This window comes from Echeneis naucrates, chromosome 8, assembly GCF_900963305.1.
Source record: "Echeneis naucrates chromosome 8, fEcheNa1.1, whole genome shotgun sequence".
NCBI classification, from domain to species: Eukaryota; Metazoa; Chordata; class Actinopteri; order Carangiformes; family Echeneidae; genus Echeneis; species Echeneis naucrates.
This window is the reverse complement of record NC_042518.1, coordinates 3,986,898-4,007,608: the sequence shown is the minus strand read 5'-3', so window position 1 is coordinate 4,007,608 and position 20,711 is coordinate 3,986,898. Positions and strand designations below refer to the sequence as shown.

Here is a 20,711-nt window from a genome sequence, read left to right as displayed (position 1 = left end):
CCACATCAACCCCAGCTTCTGTCCATGCCAGAACAGTCTGTCTGAAGACGAGACTGATTGAGTTTGAGACTTCTCTTTGTATTAAAGATCCTTAATCATCTTCAAGAAACATCACCATCAGCAGGAAAAAGCGATTCGGCGGATATTAGCATCCAAACAGAGGGAGTGATTAATTGGAAATTTTGCCGTCCTCTAAAATCAATGCCTGTCTTATCCTCCCAGCTTTGGAGCGAAACACAACGTCTGTCCGTGCCGCATCGGGCCAGCACATTACTAATTAACATTAAACCCAAAAACACAAGGCAGAAAGTAATCTGCCAGATCCACTCAAAGTCGAGCTTAGCCAGAAGGGACGCAGCAAGACGCTTCTCCAACTCCATGCAATTTTTTTTTTTTCACAACACCTGCAGCCAGGAAGCCTTCACCAAACCCCCCCAGACCAACTTTTTTCCAAGGTGAAAGAAATATTTGATCCCTTTGTGAATGTGATAATAACTGCAGAGCCAGATACCGATTTATGTGACATGCTTATGGAAAGCATACTGTTCAAATTGTTACAAGTTTACTAAGTCAGCAACAAGACTTCCATGCAGAACGATGAACAATAAAAACATGAATATATAACTGTTGTTTTCAGGCTGCAGTCAAATGTTGGAATGACAAGGACAGAGAGGGAAGCAGATTGCAGTGTGGCTGCATCATCTATTTTTAATGTAATGGAACTTTTATCTCCACAACACCTCACAAATCCTCCCAAACTTTGCAAACTTTTGTTGTCCACGCAGCTGTGAACGCCTTTAAGTAGCACTTCTAAAATTAAGCGTGAAGTTGTGATATTTTTACTTCTAAATTGGCCAATTAGGAGCCACTAGATTGCATTGTCATTAAACAACTTTCCTCAGGAATGAAAAACACATCAGAAATGTCTGCCAGGGAGTCCCTCCACAAGCGGCATTTGATAACACCCCCCCCCCCCCCCTTTTTTTTCTTTTCTGCAAACTTTGAGACTAATTATGAGACTTCAGCGTCTGAATTCAGCACTTCCTCAAATCTCATCCATCTGGTATGAGTTATTGCAGCAAGTGCATGGAATAAGTCACATTTCTTTAGTGAGTTCTGTGGCAGCCACATGGTAGAAAAACAAATCTATATATATATATATATATATATATATTTATATTTATGTGTGTATATATAAAGACTGGGCCACATTTCAGATCAATGTCTTGAATACAGAACTGTACCTGCAAAGACTGTGACCTGTGCGACTTAGCTCCTGAATACTGCGGTTCAGTTTCATTCGCCGAAACAGAGCAGAGCCCCCGTGTCCACGAGGCTGATCGACCGGTGACAGAGGCGAGGTGAGCGAGGGCGCAGGAGGTGGACCCTCAGGACTCTCCCACAGCCTCAGCTGTCGTGTCAGCTTCCTCTGACTCATCGTTGTCAGCTCTGGCCCTGCTGGAGCCAACCAGTTAAAGAAAACTCCCCCAGCCTCCACTTGAAACTGGCTGTCTTCCTCCCACGCAGTTCCCCCCTCATGTACTTTTTAGTGTGTCGGCTCACGTCTCAGGCAGACAGAACCGCAGCACCTGCCGTACGTGGTGCAAAGTGTCCTCAATCCAGAGGAGGCTCTAATAACAAGGCTTGATTCTCCCTTTAGTCCTGCTCGCTCATGTGTCTCATGCCAAGGGAGTCAAAGTGCATCAACATGCACATCCAGCGCTGTGATCCTCAGGCCCTGGATCCTGAAACGCTGCTTCCCCTGAATCACATTCTCAGTTTGTTCCCTGATTTATGCAGGTCTTCTTAATCCTTGCCTCTGCAGATTTGTTTGAGGTTGGTCTGTTCCTCAGCACAGTCAGCCTCACAAAGGAGAACTGTTGTGATATTTCGCCTCGTCATCTTTGCTCGAGTCCCCTGGACATCTGTCCTGAGCCAGTGTCACATTCACAAGAACTTTCTCACAAACACACAAAAAAAAAAACATCCAAAAAGAAAGTACCAAGAGGCCCGTGATGACCTCTGTTAATTTTTTAATTTTCTAAATTGTAAATGAATTCACCCTCTGCCCTTCATGTCGTATCTGTTGCTTCTTCTCTCCTCCACTCCCTCCTGTAATACAGCTTGTGCTCTCACTCTCCTTATCTCTCTGCTCAGAGTTCCTCTGCAGCAACAGGAAGGCTAATCAGCAAGAGTAACAGACCACAGGCGCTAAACTACAGCAACACACAGTCTGTGCAAAGAGGTTTTGTAGAGAAGGTAGAGAACAACCCTAAAAGAGGAGGAGAAAAGAGAAGGAGAGAAAAAGTCAGGAGAAAACAGCTTGACTCATACCCCTGTGTAAATATTTACACATTCCACTGAGGAGGGTGCAACATTTGCGTCCAAAACATTTCGTATTTTGACATCAACAGCCCTGTCCTCGGCCTTTAGATGCAAACAGGCACCTTAATATTCTCTGTGTACGACAATTAGACCATGAAACTGATTTCAAACAAGGTGCATTATGTCAGCCACGATTAATCCAGGAACGACATGGGAGAGGACTCTGCTTACACACTGCAACACAAAAACATGTTACTGCGGTGCTCATAAATACTATGTTGGACTCATTCAGTCAATCAATCAATTTCATGGATCACCATGCAGCACGGTCCTAGCACACTTTACAATTAAAGCCAATTAATAATAAAATAGGCCCATTAAAAAATCAATGTTGGAGCCTATTGAACCAGTGACGGTGGGTTGGTGTTCGTGGTGTGTTAATTATTACTTTCATAACAGCAAGTATTGATTCATTTCTTTGTTAATGGCCTCATTAACCCTGTAGTTGCCATAATACCATGTTGAAACAACACTGTGGCAAGTGTGGCAATTTCCTGCAAAAGAAGAAGGAAGGGCAGCGGGTAAGGTGAAGTTATGAGCATTTCTCTGTAGCTCTTGCAAAACAAAGCTGAACTGTACTGACTGATACTCTACTGCGTTTTTACAGATCGCTGGTTCGGACAGTTGGAAGTTTTTAGATGTTTACTTGGCTGTTTTTTTTAATAAGATGCTTCTGTTAAATGAAGCCTGAGAGCTAAAGCACGTTGAAGGCCAGTTTCATAGGTAGTTAGGATAAAAACTGTTGGTGGTGGTGGTGAATTGACAAGAGATCACAACATTAAGAAAAAATGAGCTTTTCCCACTTTCAGTCCAGTCGCAAGGCTTCGATCAGTATCATCATTTGGCCTCCGTACAGTTCTGCACTCAGATGTTAGCTGAGTTTCAAGTGTTCCACAAGTTGGAAAAGTTTGGGAAAGCAATGCCTTGAATTCAAAATTCTGTCCGATCCTTTAATGTGTATTTTGAGTCAATTGAATCTGCTCATCTCAGTGTAAACTCAGTGTCACTCAAAACACTTTTTGTTTTCTCCACTTTCCTCCGTGTTCGGAACACAGATTGTACATTTTAAACTGTCTGCTTGTTTTCAGCTGTTGGGAACTGTTGCTAAGCTATTCACAATCTGAATGTACCCCGACACCACATACCAATTGAAAGCACAAATGAGACGACTTGGGAATACTATCTCTTTTTTTTTTGTTTTGTTTTGTTTTGTTTCCTTCAGCTAGCAAAAATGAAAAAAAAAAAGTAAGAAGCAGAAAAAGCAGACGAAACCTGCTGCATAAATTCATTGTTCAACCTTCCAGCAAGCAACTTAAAGCCTGAGCAGCGCGAAGATAAGATGCCCTGTCAGGTTTCCTCCCCTCCTCTTGCCTCTTGGTTGTACAATGGTTCACCCTTTCTTCTCCCAGTGGTTTGTTTATGGTGCTCTGGGGAGGGATGGCAGAGCTCATCCTGGAAAGACAAACTTTCAACCGAGGTCTCACATGCTGCCTGTTTCAACGTCGCCGTTCAATAACAGGAATTGTAATTCACGCGACAGTTACAACTGAAATCTCTGGAGAGCTGATGAAGAGACAATTATTCCATCTCATATTAAATACTGAGTCCCAGCTGAATAACGGCTGGTTAAACCTCTCAAAGTGACTCATTCACACACGAGGACACCGACGCGCACACATTGGTAAAAACACACCCCCATGTCGCACTTCAGCTCGCGCACACACACACACACACACACAGATGAGCATTAATGCTGCAGCTCTTTTGTTTTCACTCAAACACTACAAAAAGGCACACACGCACACACTACTGTACACAGGGTGATTACAAGTCAAGGCCGTGGGCAGCTCTCCTGATTTCATTATGTGACAGCAGCCTCCCTGCTGAGTATCGCTGCGGACAACGACATGATGATCAGAGCTTTCGGGAAGATAACAAACCTTCTCTGTCAGGATGGAGAGGAGCACGTGAAAGCCCCGCTACCTGAGCCCACCTCCCTCTGTTAACTCCCATGGGCCCCGCTGACGCACGTCGGAGACTAACGGAAGGTAATTGACATGTTAACAAGACTCTGCTTCATTTCACATGACCGAGAGACGAGGTCGGTCACGTGGAAAATGTAAGCCTCATTTATTCCATGTGCAGCTGCTGCATCAAGCTGTAGCATGTATTGGTGGAGAAGGGGAAAACCTGTGTGCTCAGGTATCGCTTTAGTGCAGCTAAAGCTTTTTTTTTTTTTTTTTTTTGTGGGGGGGTTATTAAATTAACAGTGTGCAACTTCTTACAGGGAGTCCTTGTGTGCCAAATAAAGCTGGGAAAATCTGACTGTTCTGCAGCGGCACTTCATTTTCCCTCCTCTCAGCGCACATTCCTGCAACAAAAGAAAGGGCTTGATTTCATGTGATTAATATGGCAGACTTCAAAGGGCTCTGGAGCTGAGTGTCAGTGCAGCGATTAGTGGAATTAAACCTTTAAGTCTGTGTGAGAGTGCAGGGGAGATTTACATACATCCCCTCCATTGACCCCCTCTCGCCATTGATTCTTCATCAACAGGCAGCGAAGACTCTGGCTGGGCAACGCTGCTGCCACATCAGCGTTTTCCCAACAGTCTGGTTGGTGTCAGCGCTCCTTTCCCTCCATCGTGCTGCACGCCGACGTTAATCAGGCGTCTCTGAGGGGATGAGCCAACGCTCATTCATTTAAGTGACTCTAAAATAAAATAAAATAAAAAACAACTCCCAGTCACTCCCTCCTTCCTCGTCCTCCTCTTTTTCTTAATTCGCTCCAGTCCACTGAGTTAATGGTTTACCTGCCCTCGTCCACCAGCCTCTCTCACTGTGACACACACACACACACACACACACACACAATCTGCACTCTCAGTCTCTGTGCAGAATGACAGTTATTTCCTGCCCCCACTTCCTCCTCTGCCAAGCAACCACAGATGCTTATTTCCACGTGCAATTTCACCCCTTTATACCCCCTCCCCTTCCCCTCCCCCCACCACCACCACCACTACACTACCCACCCATGAGCAGTGCATCACCCATGCATTTAGACCCCGGCTGATTGCTAACAGTGTGGGGGTGGCGCTGAGGGGAGTTGAGTGGGAAAAGGCTTCCACTTTTATAGGCTGACCATATAATCTCAGCTCCACATTCTATTGCTGCAGTTGAATGATCTATCAGGCACGTTAGGGCTGTTTATTGTGAGACACTCTCAGGCTGGGGCAGGCTTTTAGGGCAACATGCCTGTAACTGACACATCTCGGATGACGTGTCCGGAGAAGTCTTGCCATCTCCACTTGCCTCAGCCTGCCCTTTGTGCCTCTCGGGCAATGACAAGGGAGACAGAAAGGAAGAAGAAGCACGCTCGTGTCGTCCATTTTAACGTCAACGTTTACAATACAGTGCACAAGAGGCAGAAGCTGGTGATGTGCAGCCAGAGATTTGTTCCAAAAAATGGTTCAAGTTTTTTTGTCCGAAGCTCCATCTGTGTGCTGTGATTTCTGACTCAGCTGAAGCAAACACTGTAAACTCCTCGTGATCCCAAATCTCCAGAACCTGACGGGCCTTCTTAGCAGCAGATACCAATCTAACATCAAAAAGACGCCTGGCTCCGACAACACGACGTTAGATTTCAGTTGGAAATGGAAATCAGTGATAATTGATTGACTGATGTTTAGTACATGCTTTCTCATGACTAGATGTCGCTACCTGAGATGGGATGGTATTAGGTTTTCGTTCCTCAACATCAAGTCTTCTCTGTTTGCATCTGACATTGTCTTGACAATAGACTGTCGCCCCACAATGAGAAGGTCACGGGTTCGATTCCCGGCCTGAGGCCTTTCTGTGTGGAGCTTGCATGTTCTCCCCAATGTCTGCGTGTTTCCTCCCACCGTCCAAAGACATGCGTGTTTAGGTTAATTTGTGACTCGAAATTGTCCGTAGGTCTGAATGCGAATGTGAGTGGTTGTTTGTCTATGTTTGCCTTTGTGCGTTGGCCCTGTGATGGACTGGCGGCCTGTCCAAGGTGGAATGTCGTCTGGGATTGGCTCCACCACCAGAAGCGGTAGAAGATGGATGGATTGCCTTGACATCGCCCTTTGGTGCCTGACGTTGTGACACGCATTCAATTCAGCTTTTAGTTCTTGATAATTAAATTTCCTCACTGAATATTGGAGATAAACGCCATATTTATGGACTTCAACAGACCTAAAGGGCAGCATTACTCTCTGCACACTGTTGTGAGTCTCTACACTCACGCCTGATACAGGAGAGTCTGAAATTCCTTCTTATCAGGGATGTGTGTTAAACAGGGAAGTCTAAGGTGTGTGTTTGTGTTCATGTGGGGCTACAGATTATCACAATTAGCTTGGAAAAACATTTGAGCTCCATTTTATCAGTGGCTCAAATAGCTCACTGAAATCTATTGGCATGAAAGGAAAAACTATTAGAGCTGGCACTGCGCCGCATAGGCAAAGAACGGGATGAGCACGAAGCAATTACTTCTACCGAGGAGGAGAAGTGACAAGACAGGACATGAGCTCAGGAATAAGCAAATATGGGCCATGTGAAGACAGAGGCAGGCCGGTCAGAAGCCACACAGGGAAATCTGATGAAATCAACTGATCCTTCATCACCAATTTAACGTAATCGGAGCAAATCTGTAGTCAGCAACAACCTTTTCAGAACTTATAATCATGTATTCAAGCTTCATGACTACGTGGCAGCTGAATGCTGATTAAACTCATCAAATGATATAAGTTAAGAAACATCATTATCTCATTAGAATATTTCCCATGCATTGACGCTGCTGCTCTCCTGTAAGCCTTTCTTTATCCACTTTGAATACAGTTGCGCGATACGATCTTGTAATGAATCTTTTCATGCATGTCTCGCAGATGAGTGAGATATTTTCTCAGATAAAAACGAAAACAATACCAACCCTGATGAAAATTCAAATCCGATTCAGCCCCTTCCTCCATACTCTGAAGTCACCAGAGCAGCAGTCAGAGCCACGTTTCAGTGTTGATACCAGACTGAATCTCACACAATACAGAGTGTGCAGAGTATTATGAGTCAATCATGACTGGAAGGACAAATGCTGCCCGGAGAGCAAATCTGATCTGAAACTCGTTAAAATGACTGAACAGTTGTTTGCGGGCTTCAATAAGCTTTGGATTATCTTTCGTTCATTAGACTTCCATTAAAACAACTAATGAATCAACAGAATGAGCAGATCAGTTAATGCAGAACATAAAAGCAGCCAGGCCAAAATAATTGTTTGTCACAGTGCAGCGGCCCTGACCTCCCTCAGCCCTTCCCTCTCAGCTGCACCTTCCCTGTCCACCCCCGTCCGCTCCCACCCATCTGGCCCTCAGCTGCGCTGTGGTCAGATCACCGAGCTGGAGATTACAGCAGATTATCCTGCCCACAGGATCACCGACCCAGCGCCGGGCGGCCGAACGCTGAGAGCTGGCTGCAGCCTCTGAAAGTGCAGAACACATGTCTTTTATGGGAGAACCCACAGGCAACGGCTGCAATCATACACCTGGCAGATGCCACAGAAAAGGGATTTATTTTGGAGCTACACCAGACAGAATAATCAGCACGATGCCCCGTAACAACAGGCCCTCCACATAGCGAAGGGACAGCTCTTAATCTATTGATACACTGTACCAAATCATTCGGCCTTGATTGCGTGGATCAGATTAGATACTCAGAGATCTTCACACAGCGTTTTCTCTCAGATGGGGGATCCTGGTCTCTGTTGTTGCTCTGCGGTTGACTTCATACTCTGTTCTTCAGAGCATCCATTACTTTGCGTCGTCTTCAGATCTCTGATCTTGCCAGCTTCTCTCCCCAAGTGGAAGCTGTCTTATTCTGGTTGTCTTTTTCTGCACAGGTCACTCACCTTTCAACTCTATTCCAGTCAGAAGCTCAGAAAGCTGGCTTTTATTTTTTAATCAGATATGTATAATACCCTAAACTGACAGGAAGTCAATCATCAAGTTAGCACAATTAGTCATTTTGTATTAACATTCACACTGATGCTCTGCCAGGCCTGAGCGACCCGCCATCCTGCCGGCTTTGATGGTTTTGTGGGCCCATTTGCCTTCAATCTGCTCTTCAGGAAGTGGAACACATGCTCAGTTGGACTAAGGTCGGTTGGCTGACTTGGATGTTGAAGAACATTTCCCTGGTTAGCCATAACAACTTGGTTGGTATGTTTGGGATCATTTTTCTGCCGTTGTGTCCTAAAGTTGAGGAACTATGTGTGAAAGCAGCTGCGAGACTCAAGAGACTCAAAGCTGAAGGTCGACGCTTTAGTCCTTTTTCCTCCATCTCTGTTCCGACTAATGGGTCCTTCGCATTCTTTCTCACTTCTCTGGCTACATTCAAAATGCCTCATTACAACTCAACGGCATAAACTCATCTTTCTTGTATTTCTTTTCCCCTCTCTTCATCCGTCTCCCCTCTCAGTGCTTGCTATCCTTTTGTATGCAAATCCCCTTTGTGACCCTGGAGGCCATTTAGCATGAAAGGTAAGTATTTAAGGATCTTAACTCCCAACATCCAGCTCCTTTTACAATCATCCTTCTGATTGCCAAACATCAGGGGAGGAACCCGAGGATCTGTATGTTTTATGAGCATTGTTCCTCTCAGAAAGCACCTCGAAGGTTTGTGCTCCGGGAGCTCCGTGGTATTTCTCCGCCTTTCTGCTGTTGCTGAAACTGAAGCTCAGCTAAACAGATGGATCAGCTGACATAGAGAGCCATCCTGAGAGATGACAGATGGAGAGACGTGTTCACTCGGTGCTCTGTTTAGTTTCCTGCCACTCACATCCACATAAATTAGGAGTTGAGAGATGAACTCCTCGGCCTGGAAACTGCTCTGCAGAGGCTCGAGCAACAAAATGTTATTGATTTGCTTTTGATGTTTAATGGAGTTTTTCTGAGGGGGTTCAACGGATAGACAGAATGGGGGTCTAGATCGAAGTGGCATCCAAATGAATTCCGCTTAATGACACAGATTTTAATTGCGCTGTCCAGCGTTCCTACAAAGTGGAAGAGTGCTCTTACAAAACCCAATTACTGCAAAGATGATGAGAGAAGAAATGGGCTGAGAGAATGCACTATGGAGAGCAGTGATATCACTGGCATCTGTACCATACCACCAGATCCATAAACCTCATAAACTTCCCTCCCCAATGAACCCTCCCACCCCACCACCACCAAACAAGCCCACACAAGGAATGGTATTTTTAGCGTATCAGCCTATCTCTGAGATGGAGCGCGTAACTCCCTCTCTGCAGGCTGGGGCTGCTTGGCCTCTTTTACTTTAATCCAGACTGGAGAGAGATGAAGAAAGAGAGTGAGTCATCCAGAGCTACCTTTGTGTCACAGGAACTCTGTTCCTCCTCAGCATCTTACTATCTTTCCCTTCATCTTTATCTCCATCTGTCTTTTCCCTCAGTCTGCTACTGTTGGCTAACTTTCAAGTCTGTCTATCTATCTATCTATCTATCTGTGGTGTTTTCTTGGGCTGGAAATCTCCGTATCAATTCTGTAATTTCATATTATGTCATATGTAATCCAATCTGCGGGTAAAATGCAAACTAATAAGCAGTTTTGGCATCTAGTTCGTCACGCATATTCCCATGCACAAAGACAGTCTGATGTGCATTAGCCAATTAGATAGTTACTTATACAATGTGGTTAAAAAAAAAAAAAACAAATGCTGGGATGGATGCACAGCGTATCTACACAGCATATGAGGCTGATAAAAAGGTCTGGGGAAAATGGTCCATTTAAGCTTGGTGCTCTGCATTGTGCTCTAATGCGTTCGTGGCATGGAACCGGCGGAGCCTGCGTGTATCGTGCCTCACGGTGGAGGTTGAGTTAAAATGAAATGCAGCTGAAAACAAGCTCCAGATGATTAAGACCTGCCAGGAGCACGGAGTTGGTGAGGTGAGACCAGGTGTGAGCACAGCTTTGGCATATTATCGCCTTCACAACAGGTAGCTGCTGGTCTGTGATCTGCAAAGCCACCTTCCTGTTTGTTTTTGGTGTCCTTAAACTGCGGAGAGAAATATCAGACTCTCTACTCGCTAAACGCTCCGTAATGTTCCACCAAAAACAACAAATCGTATGTGACTGGTTTAGAGCTTTTCCCTGACCACAGGGTGCAGTCTGCCAGTGCTAATCACTTTGATCCGCTACTTTCAAATAATACAAATGAACTTCGAAAGCTTCATATAGCATGTTTAGGCAAAATACATCATGGAGATAAAATATACCATAGATTTAACAGGGACGATTAACGGTACGGTACTCCAGCTGTTATAATAAGCATTAATCTTCTTAGTGAGAGAACAATAAGAAAATCTGAGAGAAAAGCTGGAGTTATTTGTCCCATTTCTGACCTCGAAGCCACCAACAGCAGCAGGACCGTGAGGGTTTGTGAACATATTTCCCTAATGAGTCAATCTGAGTCAGTCTGTCATTTTTATTTTTATGCCATTGATCGCAACGTTCTCTTCCATCAAATTCCCCCCGAATTTAAGCACTGTAATTTTAGATGCCAAAAAATGTTCCCTTATTCAGAGGTGCACTGTCTGCCTTCACTTCACATCACGTCACACCAACAGCGTCTGAACTTTTCGGCATCTGTCGGGCTATATTCTGTCACGCTGTAACAGCTGGAGCTGATCCAAAGTCACCTGTCCTGTCGTACCACCTCCAGGTTTGTGCTTGGATGATACTAAATCAACTGCCAACAGAACTACAAAAGATGGAGGCTTTTTTTTTTTTTTTTTTTTGATTGTCTTTACATCTCTTATGAAAGCAAAGCAGCTGTGGTTTGACCTGCTGTCTGTCATTTGCTGATAAATGTGCTCTGTGATGAGTCTTAAAGGTGCAGATAAGATGGTGAAAGTGTTAAACTCCCCGATAACACGAACAGAAACAGGACATGGATAACATATATGTTTCTTGGCGGAGAATTTAGTGAACCCGGGAAGCCAAGCGCTCCCTAACTGACCGCATAATGATGGAAGCTGTGATTGGGTAATGAGGCCTCAGCGTCGTGGTAGGAAAACACAGTCGGAGTCTAGCAGATCTTTCCAAAAACGCCACTGAGAAGACTGTGAGAATCAGCAGTATGTCCAGACAGCATGTACGTGTCCCACTCATGTTCCGAGACACTTTTCGTCTTGCGAAAGCATTTACATGAGCATGTGCTCATCTGCAGATGATCAGCCACAGTTGCTGTTCCACTGCTGTCCTCTGCCTGCCTTTCCGATCAGGACTCAACAAAGCCATGTGTGTGTGTCACTTTTTCACTGGCAGCCACCGACGGGCCTCATGTGCATAACATGGAAACCGCTGGAAGGCCGGGAAGCAGAGGAGGGGAATTCATGATGATTTCAGGCCAGTGGATGGAACTTCGTGCCGGCACAATTTTATGGTGACAAACGCTTTACCATCATGAATGAACACATCTTTAGGAGATGTGCCATGCCCTGTGGGGTTCAAAATGAGGACATTAGACACATGCACACACATTTAAAAGCATGTAAACGCACACAGGCACACTGATGCACAACTAAATGTTCTTACATGGACTCTGTCTAGCACGCAGAAGCAGCCACACTCAATATCTTTCTGATACATATTGCAACACGGAATAGAAACTGAAATAAAGCTCAATAAAACACTGGAAGCTGAAGCTGGTTTGGTTTAATCTCATTACACTGAGAGCCCCAGGCTCCTTTTTCCCCTATTTATAGCACTCTAAGAGAGAGAGGAGGGCCAACGAGCACATACACAACATCACTGGCCCCTGCACCCGCAGATGATGAGCGGCAAGAAGCTCGACCAATCGCACACTGGTCTTGCATCAAATTTGATGTGACAAAACATACAATTGCCAGTGATCTTTAAAGACAACCTCCCTCGTTCTGCATTCTCCAGACACATGCCTGCATACTCATTTTCCACGTTTACCTTCTGTTCCCCTCCACTCTTATCTTCATACCTCCTCCCTGGTTTCGGCTTCCCTCGTTCCACCTGTTCGATGCAGAGGAATGGGCTCAGGGGTTGTCTTATATTAAAGCCGGCTGTGTCTGTGCGCAGGGAAGCACCCACTTCTTTTTCATTCTGTTCTGCTGCTGTTGCGGCTGCTGCAATCAAAACAGAATGTTTGATATCTTCCGGATTATAAACGGAGGGTGAGGATGATGTTCCTGACTCCATCGAGCTGATTTCTGTCTATTTTCCAGTCTGTGACTCTCGAGTACGCTGATACAAACACACATGAGGATTAGGCATCTTGGTTTGGGGACACTTTGAAACTTTTACTGGGCACAGAGGATACTGAGGATTGCAGTACTTTCTCAAAAAAAAAAAAGGCAGCAACAAGACGAGACGCTCAGGGGAGAAAATCTGTTCCTTGTGAGAAAAGACTCAACTCTGATTTTCTTTAAGGAAAACTTTCCTAACAATACCCCCAGACCACACAAGTAATTACACAATGACTCCCCTGACGCTCACACATGCACACAAGAAGCAAGAGAGAGACAGCCTAGACTGAAGCCTCTGTGTTGTTAATTACTTTGCTATTGATGGAGGTGGAGTTTAATGGAAGATGTAACGGAATTGGGCTGGGATTCCTCAGTGGACCTGAGCCAAGAAAAAAAAGAAACATCTAATCTTCAAAAAGAGCCAAATCTCAAAAATGAGAAGTGGAGCATCAATGAAAATACCACCCTGAAGCCTTCGGCTATGCTTCTTCTTCTTCCGCTCTCTGCCCTCCAACAGGCAGCATGTTGAGTGTTAATGTGCAAACATGCACACAACCTTCAAGAAACGGCCTCACTGCTCTGACAAGACGGGGCACACTCCCTCTGTAATGTCACCGAGGTCAGGAACCAGAGCAGAGGAAACGCAGGTGTGCATCAGTCTGTATACAACAGCTCCAGTCAGCTATAAGCCAGAATCTGATTGATGCATTATGTGAAATGCTCAAGTGCTTCCACAAACCCTGCTGCAGCTGCACAGATTGTCAGTTTTTATATATATAGTCTTCACCCAAACCTTTTACATCTGTTTTATTTTGACGTGTGTCTGACTCATTCGGTGGCAATAAATAATAATCAGTTCTGACAAGTTGCAGCACTGGCAGTGCTTTCCCGAGCATGCACGTCGACATTTCACACACAGTATGCTGTAGAAATATACCAAGATACCTTCTGTGCTGTGCACACACTGCACGTGCCAGAGAATAATACACATTCAACAAACGCCCTGGTTGTGACATGTATTTTGGAAAACTGATTTTGTATTCAGAGACAAATGGAATAATAACAAACGGAGGTAAAACTCTTCCATCTCAGTCAGGGGTATTTGAAAAGTGACATAGTCCTCTATTGACTCAGACAGTAAGATTAGAAGTTTAAAAACAAGCCTGCTTCTCTTTCTGGGGATTGTGTACTTGTGTGTACTTGTCCGATTTCAAGGAAGTTGTGTTTTACTTATATATGAATAATATACCTAAAGATGACATTGCATTAGATTAGACTGTCAACGTTGAGCTAAAATCATAAAATACTCTTTACACATCTTTGTAACAATGACATTAATATCAAATCATAGCACTAACAGAAGTCATTTTTCTGGAGAGTGAACTATTTTGAACACATTTTACTGACAACACTTACAGATTTGTAATAACAGAATGAAGCGTTTTCCATTTGGTATCGTTTTGCTAAAGGTTTGGAATAATTCCTCCATCTCCAGCCCAAATGACAATTTGGAGTTTCTGGCTGTCTTTGTTTTCTGCTTTCCAAATTACCATGTGATGAAATATTTAGTGGCACATTCAGCAAGCCCTTGTGCTGTTATTGTTTTCGATAGCAATGCATGCTTTCTGCTGTTGTTTGTAACATCTTTCCAATCAAGCTCATGCCACAATATCAACAGAGCTGAGTCACACAAACAGTGGCCCACAACAAAACCACTTCCTGTTATATTTCAGCCTATTTCTGTTCCTGTCTTAGCACGAAATGATGTCAAGGGAACATATACAGAGTGTTTAAGTGTTTGAGCAAGGCTTTGGGGCCCCATGTACAGTAGAGAAGCTGTGACATGAAAAGGTGTTGGTGCCATCAGGACTGACACCATTTAGTCACCCAAGGAAGCTGATGTTGTGCCAGTAATTTTTGTGAAAGGACACTGTCTCATGGCAGCAGGTCTGCAAGTGATACTTCAGATGGGACACTGGCAGCTGACCCGTCTGTCCGTGCCAAGTGTGGTCTTCAGATGCACTTGTCCCCTCAGCTCTGATTTGCTGTGTGATTTGACATGTTCACCCCGCATTAATGTGGCATGTGTTCTGCTCGACAGGTGTGTGCTGTTTGTTCTGGCTGCTGCACCGTCAAGTGTGTGTGTGTGTGTGTGTGTGTGTGCGTGCAGGCTTCACTCGCACACAGCTCTCAGAGGGTTTGTCAGTCTCGGTCATTTTCAGCAGTTGTGCGCTTAAGACAGCAGCCCGTGGCCCAAGTCAGCAGGGTCGTCCCCTCAGTGGCGTCACTCTGTGCCAGAGCTTCGCAGACTGCCGGCTGTTTCTAAATCAAGGCGGGCACTGTATCCTTGTTTCACACTTCTACCTTGTAAGGAGGTCTGCTTAGCAAAACAGAGAAAGCGTCATATTACAGTTTTCCCTCAAGCGGAGCTGTTTGCTGAGAACTGAAACGCCACCACTTTTTCTGAAAATTAATGTCCTCTACATTTTGGCATTTAAATTCTAGCATTTAGGATCTTTTCCTTGGTTTGAAGTGGGGGACTTGATTACACTAAAAAGGGCTTTTTTTTCCAGCATATGGGCTCGAAGCGTAAAATAACATTCCTTTTATGAAAAAAAGTAATAATAGTTTTTTTCTGAAGCAGGAAGAGCGTAGGGGAAAGTTCATCCTGAATTTACACAGGATGGTTTGTAGAGTCCAATTATTAACAATTTCCCCCCGAAATAGACTGCCCTTTGATGCACAGGCTTGTTTGAACACCCAACCATATGAAGACGGTGTTTGTGTCCACTCTTCCCTTGAAGTCTGTGATTTTTCAAGTTAAAAAAAAAAAAAAAAGCATAAAGAGGCACAGAGAGAAGGAAAAACCTCCCTCCCTCTAAAATACCTCGAAGGAGGTGGCCATCGCAGGAGATGAGGCGCCGCACACTGCCAGTAGTGGGCAGTTCATTCCACCACTGGGGACAGAAAGGTTTTTAGATTCAGATATGGCTTCAAGGGAGGTAAAACTCTGCAAGCAGTTGATGATCTCACTGGACAACAGAGAGAAAGAGTGGGATGAAAATGATAGATTCATGACAGGGAAGCTGTGCACTTAATGCTGCTGTAAGCAAGAACACGACTATCAGAAAGTATCTCAGACGCTTCAGGGAACCAGCAAGACGGGCCACACAATGGAGAGATAAAGAAGAGGACGGAAATAGAAACGGAATCAATATTCCCCCATTTAGTGGATAGGAAGAAATGAAGTAATCACAATGTATTGCTTATGGACAAAAGAGTGTCTCAAATAATATTATTAGATAAGAGAGAAATGTCCAGTATGAAGCTTATTGTTATGAAAATTGGCTTCCTGAGCTCAAGCAGAGGAAGTGTCACATAATGAAATGCGGCAGAAAGCTCCATGAAGCCCATTAAATGTGGCTGAACATGAAATGGAAGGACACAAAATGGGACTTTGGTGCTGTTGCATGAAAAAGAAAATGTGAGCAGACTCAATCGGGAAGATATCGGTAGGTAACAGGTGGACTGGGTTGCAGTTTGGATGGTCGATGCAATTGCTCATTTTGTCTCCACTTGCTGGGATCATTGCCCGTCCATACTTATCCAAAAAAAACCACCCCAAAACATAAAAAATCAGTGTGAAATTAATTAAAGTAAAAAGAAGCCGAGGTTTCCAGACAATCCACGAGGCAAAGTGACTGTGCTAAATGTGTTTACCACTGGCCTGAGCTTCAGTGGAGCCTGTGAGAGTCCACCGAGTCCTTCAGTGAGACAAAGTGATGAGCAGAGAACGAGCGCAGAGGGGGGCCTTGGACGAGGGCTGAACACCCCCCCTCCGAGCGCACAAATCTGTTTGGTGTCACTGCTAAAACATCTCAGGAGGATTTTTTTTTTTTTTTTTACCTGAGGTCTCTGGGATCTGCCTGAGCCAAACAAAAGTGAGTGCCGTTCCAGTGCATGAACAGCCTCCAGATACTCATTAGCACTGGGAGTAGAGAGGCTCCGTGCACTCACAGAAGAGATACAATCTGTAGCTTAAACAGATGGTTCCACTACACAAATGAGATAAGAGGTCTATTACTTAATGCAATTAAGACACATTTGTCGGGATAATTCCTGAATATGCTCTGCATGAGACTTTTTGTTTCTGGAGTGTAGAAATGTAAATGTGTGATCAACAACAAAATGCAGCTGTTGTGATAATTAGCTGAGACTGTACCTTATTATGGACAAAATTATTATGGCAGCCGGCCAGTCAGGCAGCAATAAAAGAGCAGCTTACAAATCTGCATGTGATCCTAGTGTGTGTGTGTGTGTGTGTGTGTGTGTGGGGCGGGGGGGTGTAAAGGAGGGGGAGGGGAGGAACAGGAAACCATCCCTGCACTGTGATTAAACTTCCCTCATCCACTCATTCACCGTATGAACACACGAGCCGTAACGCACGTCTGTCGGGTTGTGCCACACACTTGACAACTTATTCAGTCAATGCCATGGAGTGGGCTCTGTCTTTTTGGGGTAAATGAAATCTGCTCCATGAGCGCACAAAACGTGTAACCATGGTGACAGAATTGCAGGAAGAGCCGTGACTTGCTCGGTGTCAGTCATTTGTTTTCACGTTGAAACTTCCCAGAGCGTATTGGGCATGGGACCTGATGACTGATATGCTCATATTAGCCTCCTCTGACAAAAAAAAAAAAAAGACGGCCGAACAAAAGACACCGGGGGTGGGAAGAGGAGGCTGACTGACACTCTTCAGGGGGCGGGCGGTTGATTTGCCACTAAGACTGCCATTTTGTGGGCTTCAACATAGAGACTGAAATAGACAAGTGAAAACAGGCGGGGACAATGATTCTCCAAAACAATTATGCACAACAACACCCAGAATCCCTCTTCGACGCCAACCATCCCCAGATTGGCTCCATCTTCGAAAACAGCTGTATCAATTACTGTAACATGACACAATCAGTTTTTCTCTGGACCTTGTCCGACACACTTTCAGGAGCAGCCCCCAGGCGGATTGATCTTTCGAACCCAGAAACAAGGTCTTGACCAGCTGTGATTGACCGGTGAGCTCACTTAATGCGCTAAGGTCACCCGCCGGGTCAGTCAGCGCCAAAGACCAAAGCCGCTTCATGCTCCTTAGCTAATAGACGATTATGTCAAAGACAAGTTCGTACAAAGATAAAAATTTTAACAATGTACCTTTGATCATGAAAAAAAAAAAAAAAAAAAAAATCTCAGCAGGAAAATATTGTGCCTTGAGTCTCTTGGCTGTGCGTGAATTGTTTGCCAAGTCTATGTGAGCAGGATTTAGGATTTAAAACCTGCCATGTTTTACACTCAGACACCAAAACACAGAGTGCACAGCAATAAAAGGGTTCGGACTCAGCAGTGAGGCTTGGCTGAATGCACGTTATCCTGGAGCTCGCTCGCAGAGCTGCCGAGTCCACATGGACGTTAATAAAGCCCGTCCTCCATTCAGACGTGAGCAAAGATGCAGAACATACAGTCGACATGTGAAAAGCACGAAAATCATATCAACACAATGGAAATCCCTCTGGCCTCCCGCTGACATGACCAGCCAATAAAACAAGGCTTCTTGCACTCTACACAGGCTACAGGTCACACACTAACCGGTACACAGCCCACTCATAAATACCTACACACACACACACACAGCGTGCAGCATTTCAGCACCACACACAACATTCATCTCGCAGCCTCCATTCCTCTGTGCGGCCTACTTCCTGATGAGTGTGTAGCACAAACGCCCACAGATTGTACACATCACCTCACGGATGTGCTAAGACACACACAAACACACAGTTGGAGCCAGCTTGGTCTGCTCGCAGAACTGAGCTTGTCAGAATCAAATTACCTCTCTCTCTCTGCCCTCTCATGGTTTGCCGCCCACAGTAAGGAGAAGGGCAGGCAGAGTCAGTCTCAATGCACTAAAGATTGGACTGCTTTAGTGTGTGTCCTGGGGACTAAAATACAAATCGGCCCTTCCTCCAGTCAGCTGGAATTGGCCCTTCTCCCAGGGGCCTGCCAGGATGACCGTCTGTGGCATTAAATGGGAAAAAAAATGAAAAAGAAGACAAATAATACCAGAACACACAAAGAGAGAGCGAGAGAAAGATACAGAAGCCCAAGACTCTGGAGGATGTGCTATTATTGTAAAAACCTCCCTGATTAACGTGTTCGCCCTGTGGAAGGAACGAAGATGGTGAGGGGGATAATAAGGGAGTCCAACGTGTTAATTCTTCCACTTGAGGGAACATCTGGAGATTTCAGGCCCACAAAGCAGACAAAGTGGAAGAGGGAGCAAGCCGGAAACATGCATTTATAGACAGATAATTTGGTTTTCACAAACATGTAGGAATTAACAAAAGCCTAACCGAACTCCTATCCAGGTCACAGAGTCTTAACTTTTTAGAAATTCTCCAAAACATGCCCGGCCATACGGTCAGGAAACCTGCTGGAAAATAAAAAACAAAAAAACAAAACACAACATCCGATTGCTGCAGTTAGTGTCTGGTTGAACGGAGCAATCCTAAGTTATGGCATCAAAATGTTGCCTTTCCATGACTCATTTAATTAACTGCCTTTAATCCAATCGGCTTGATAAACATACATCATGTAATTTGATTTGAGTGCCGGTGGAGTTTTACAGCACCATGTATCACATCGTACCTGTCAACGTTTCTCTGGATTTCTAAACTGTGTGAGGACTCCAGGTGGCACTTCCTTACTTAAAGGGAGAGTCCCTGCTCATTTTTTTAATCTCCCACATCTCAGGGGTCAGAGGTCAGGAGGGATACTGTTTGGCCGGAGGGGACTTCAACAAAGCGAGAGCTTTGGGTTTGATCAGAGGCAGAAACGTCTTCTGCACCCTGTGCAAACAAGCTGATAAAGACCTGGCCTGGCGTGGCGCGCATGGACGCACCCATCAGACCTTTAGTGCCATTAAAGCGTTTCTCTTCACGACTGGGGCCGCATTTGGAACATGTGGACGCGCTTTAAAAATAAAAATTAAAAATAAAAAAAAATTAAAAAATTAAAAAATGTTACTGCTATTTTACAGATGCTGCTGCTGCTGCTGCGTTTCGAGTGGGCGGCCTGGTTTGCGCTCCATGCCCATCTGACACAGTCTATCCAAAGACGCATAACGCATCAGCACCGAAAGCCCACGCGTCCCGCCTCCCGGTAGAAAAGCGCCTCACAACAGTTAACCCTTCAGGCAACACCGCGTTATTACGCACTCATTAAAATGCCCCCCTCCTCCCCTACCCGTTTACGCATATGCCTTGTGGGCTGTCAGGGGCTATTATTGGGATGCTCAGAGTCCACACCTCTCTCTTGCCTACCGTTTATTCCCGACGCAGTTTCCGATGGATGTGTTTGTGGTCCCGTGGAAAGACGACGGCCAGGACATCCGAGACTTCTTCAGCCCCGGCCGGTCGCTAGTATCCACGGCGTCGGAGCGCTCCATGTGCCGGTGGTGGTGCCTGTCGGTGTCGGAGTAGCCCCGGTGTTTGATTTTGATCGGGGTGCGGGGTTGTCTCCAAAGATGCTGCGGAGGCTTCAGAGTCGCCTGTCCTTCCCGGGGAACCGGGAGCGACAGGGACAGACTCTTCTTCGAGCATTGTGGTGGTTCCATCATTGTGCAGCACAAAAACAAAAACAAAAAAAAACAAAAACACACAAAGAACGAAAGAAATAGATCCCTTTTTTTATGAACTTATTGATTAAATAATATGGCTGAATTGTTTTATTTCTAGCTCTCTGCCACTTGATCTCCGAGTCCAGTCAAAGTGGCCAAGTCCAGCACAGCCCAGACCTGAGTCTGCTTTTCCGAATAACATCAAAAACCAGTCACAGTGCTGATCCGACAAGTCATCCGAGAATCCCCGTTCTCATAGTGGATCAGCTGGGTTTCAGCCCAGAATCCCGGCTCCCTCCTGGTCCTCACCGGTCCCGGGTTTCGGTGCGGAGACGCCGGTCCTGCTGCTCCTCCT

General features: G+C 45.2%; 1 protein-coding gene across 5 annotated transcripts in view; it reads right to left on the bottom strand.

Annotated features, from left to right (window-relative positions):
* The window catches only part of pde4a (phosphodiesterase 4A, cAMP-specific), a 35,727-nt gene extending 15,371 nt beyond the window's left edge, over window positions 1-20,356 (bottom strand). For 2 of the 5 annotated variants that reach the window (XM_029507632.1, XM_029507633.1), the window contains exon 1: window positions 20,061-20,356. In XM_029507632.1, coding sequence (XP_029363492.1) covers window positions 20,061-20,356 — 296 coding nt within the window. Of the gene's footprint in view, window positions 1-1,244; window positions 2,203-7,737; window positions 7,758-20,060 lie in introns of those variants that run through there. The other 3 variants (XM_029507634.1, XM_029507635.1, XM_029507636.1) reach the window with 2 other exon arrangements.
* Between the last annotated feature and the right edge of the window lie 355 nt (window positions 20,357-20,711).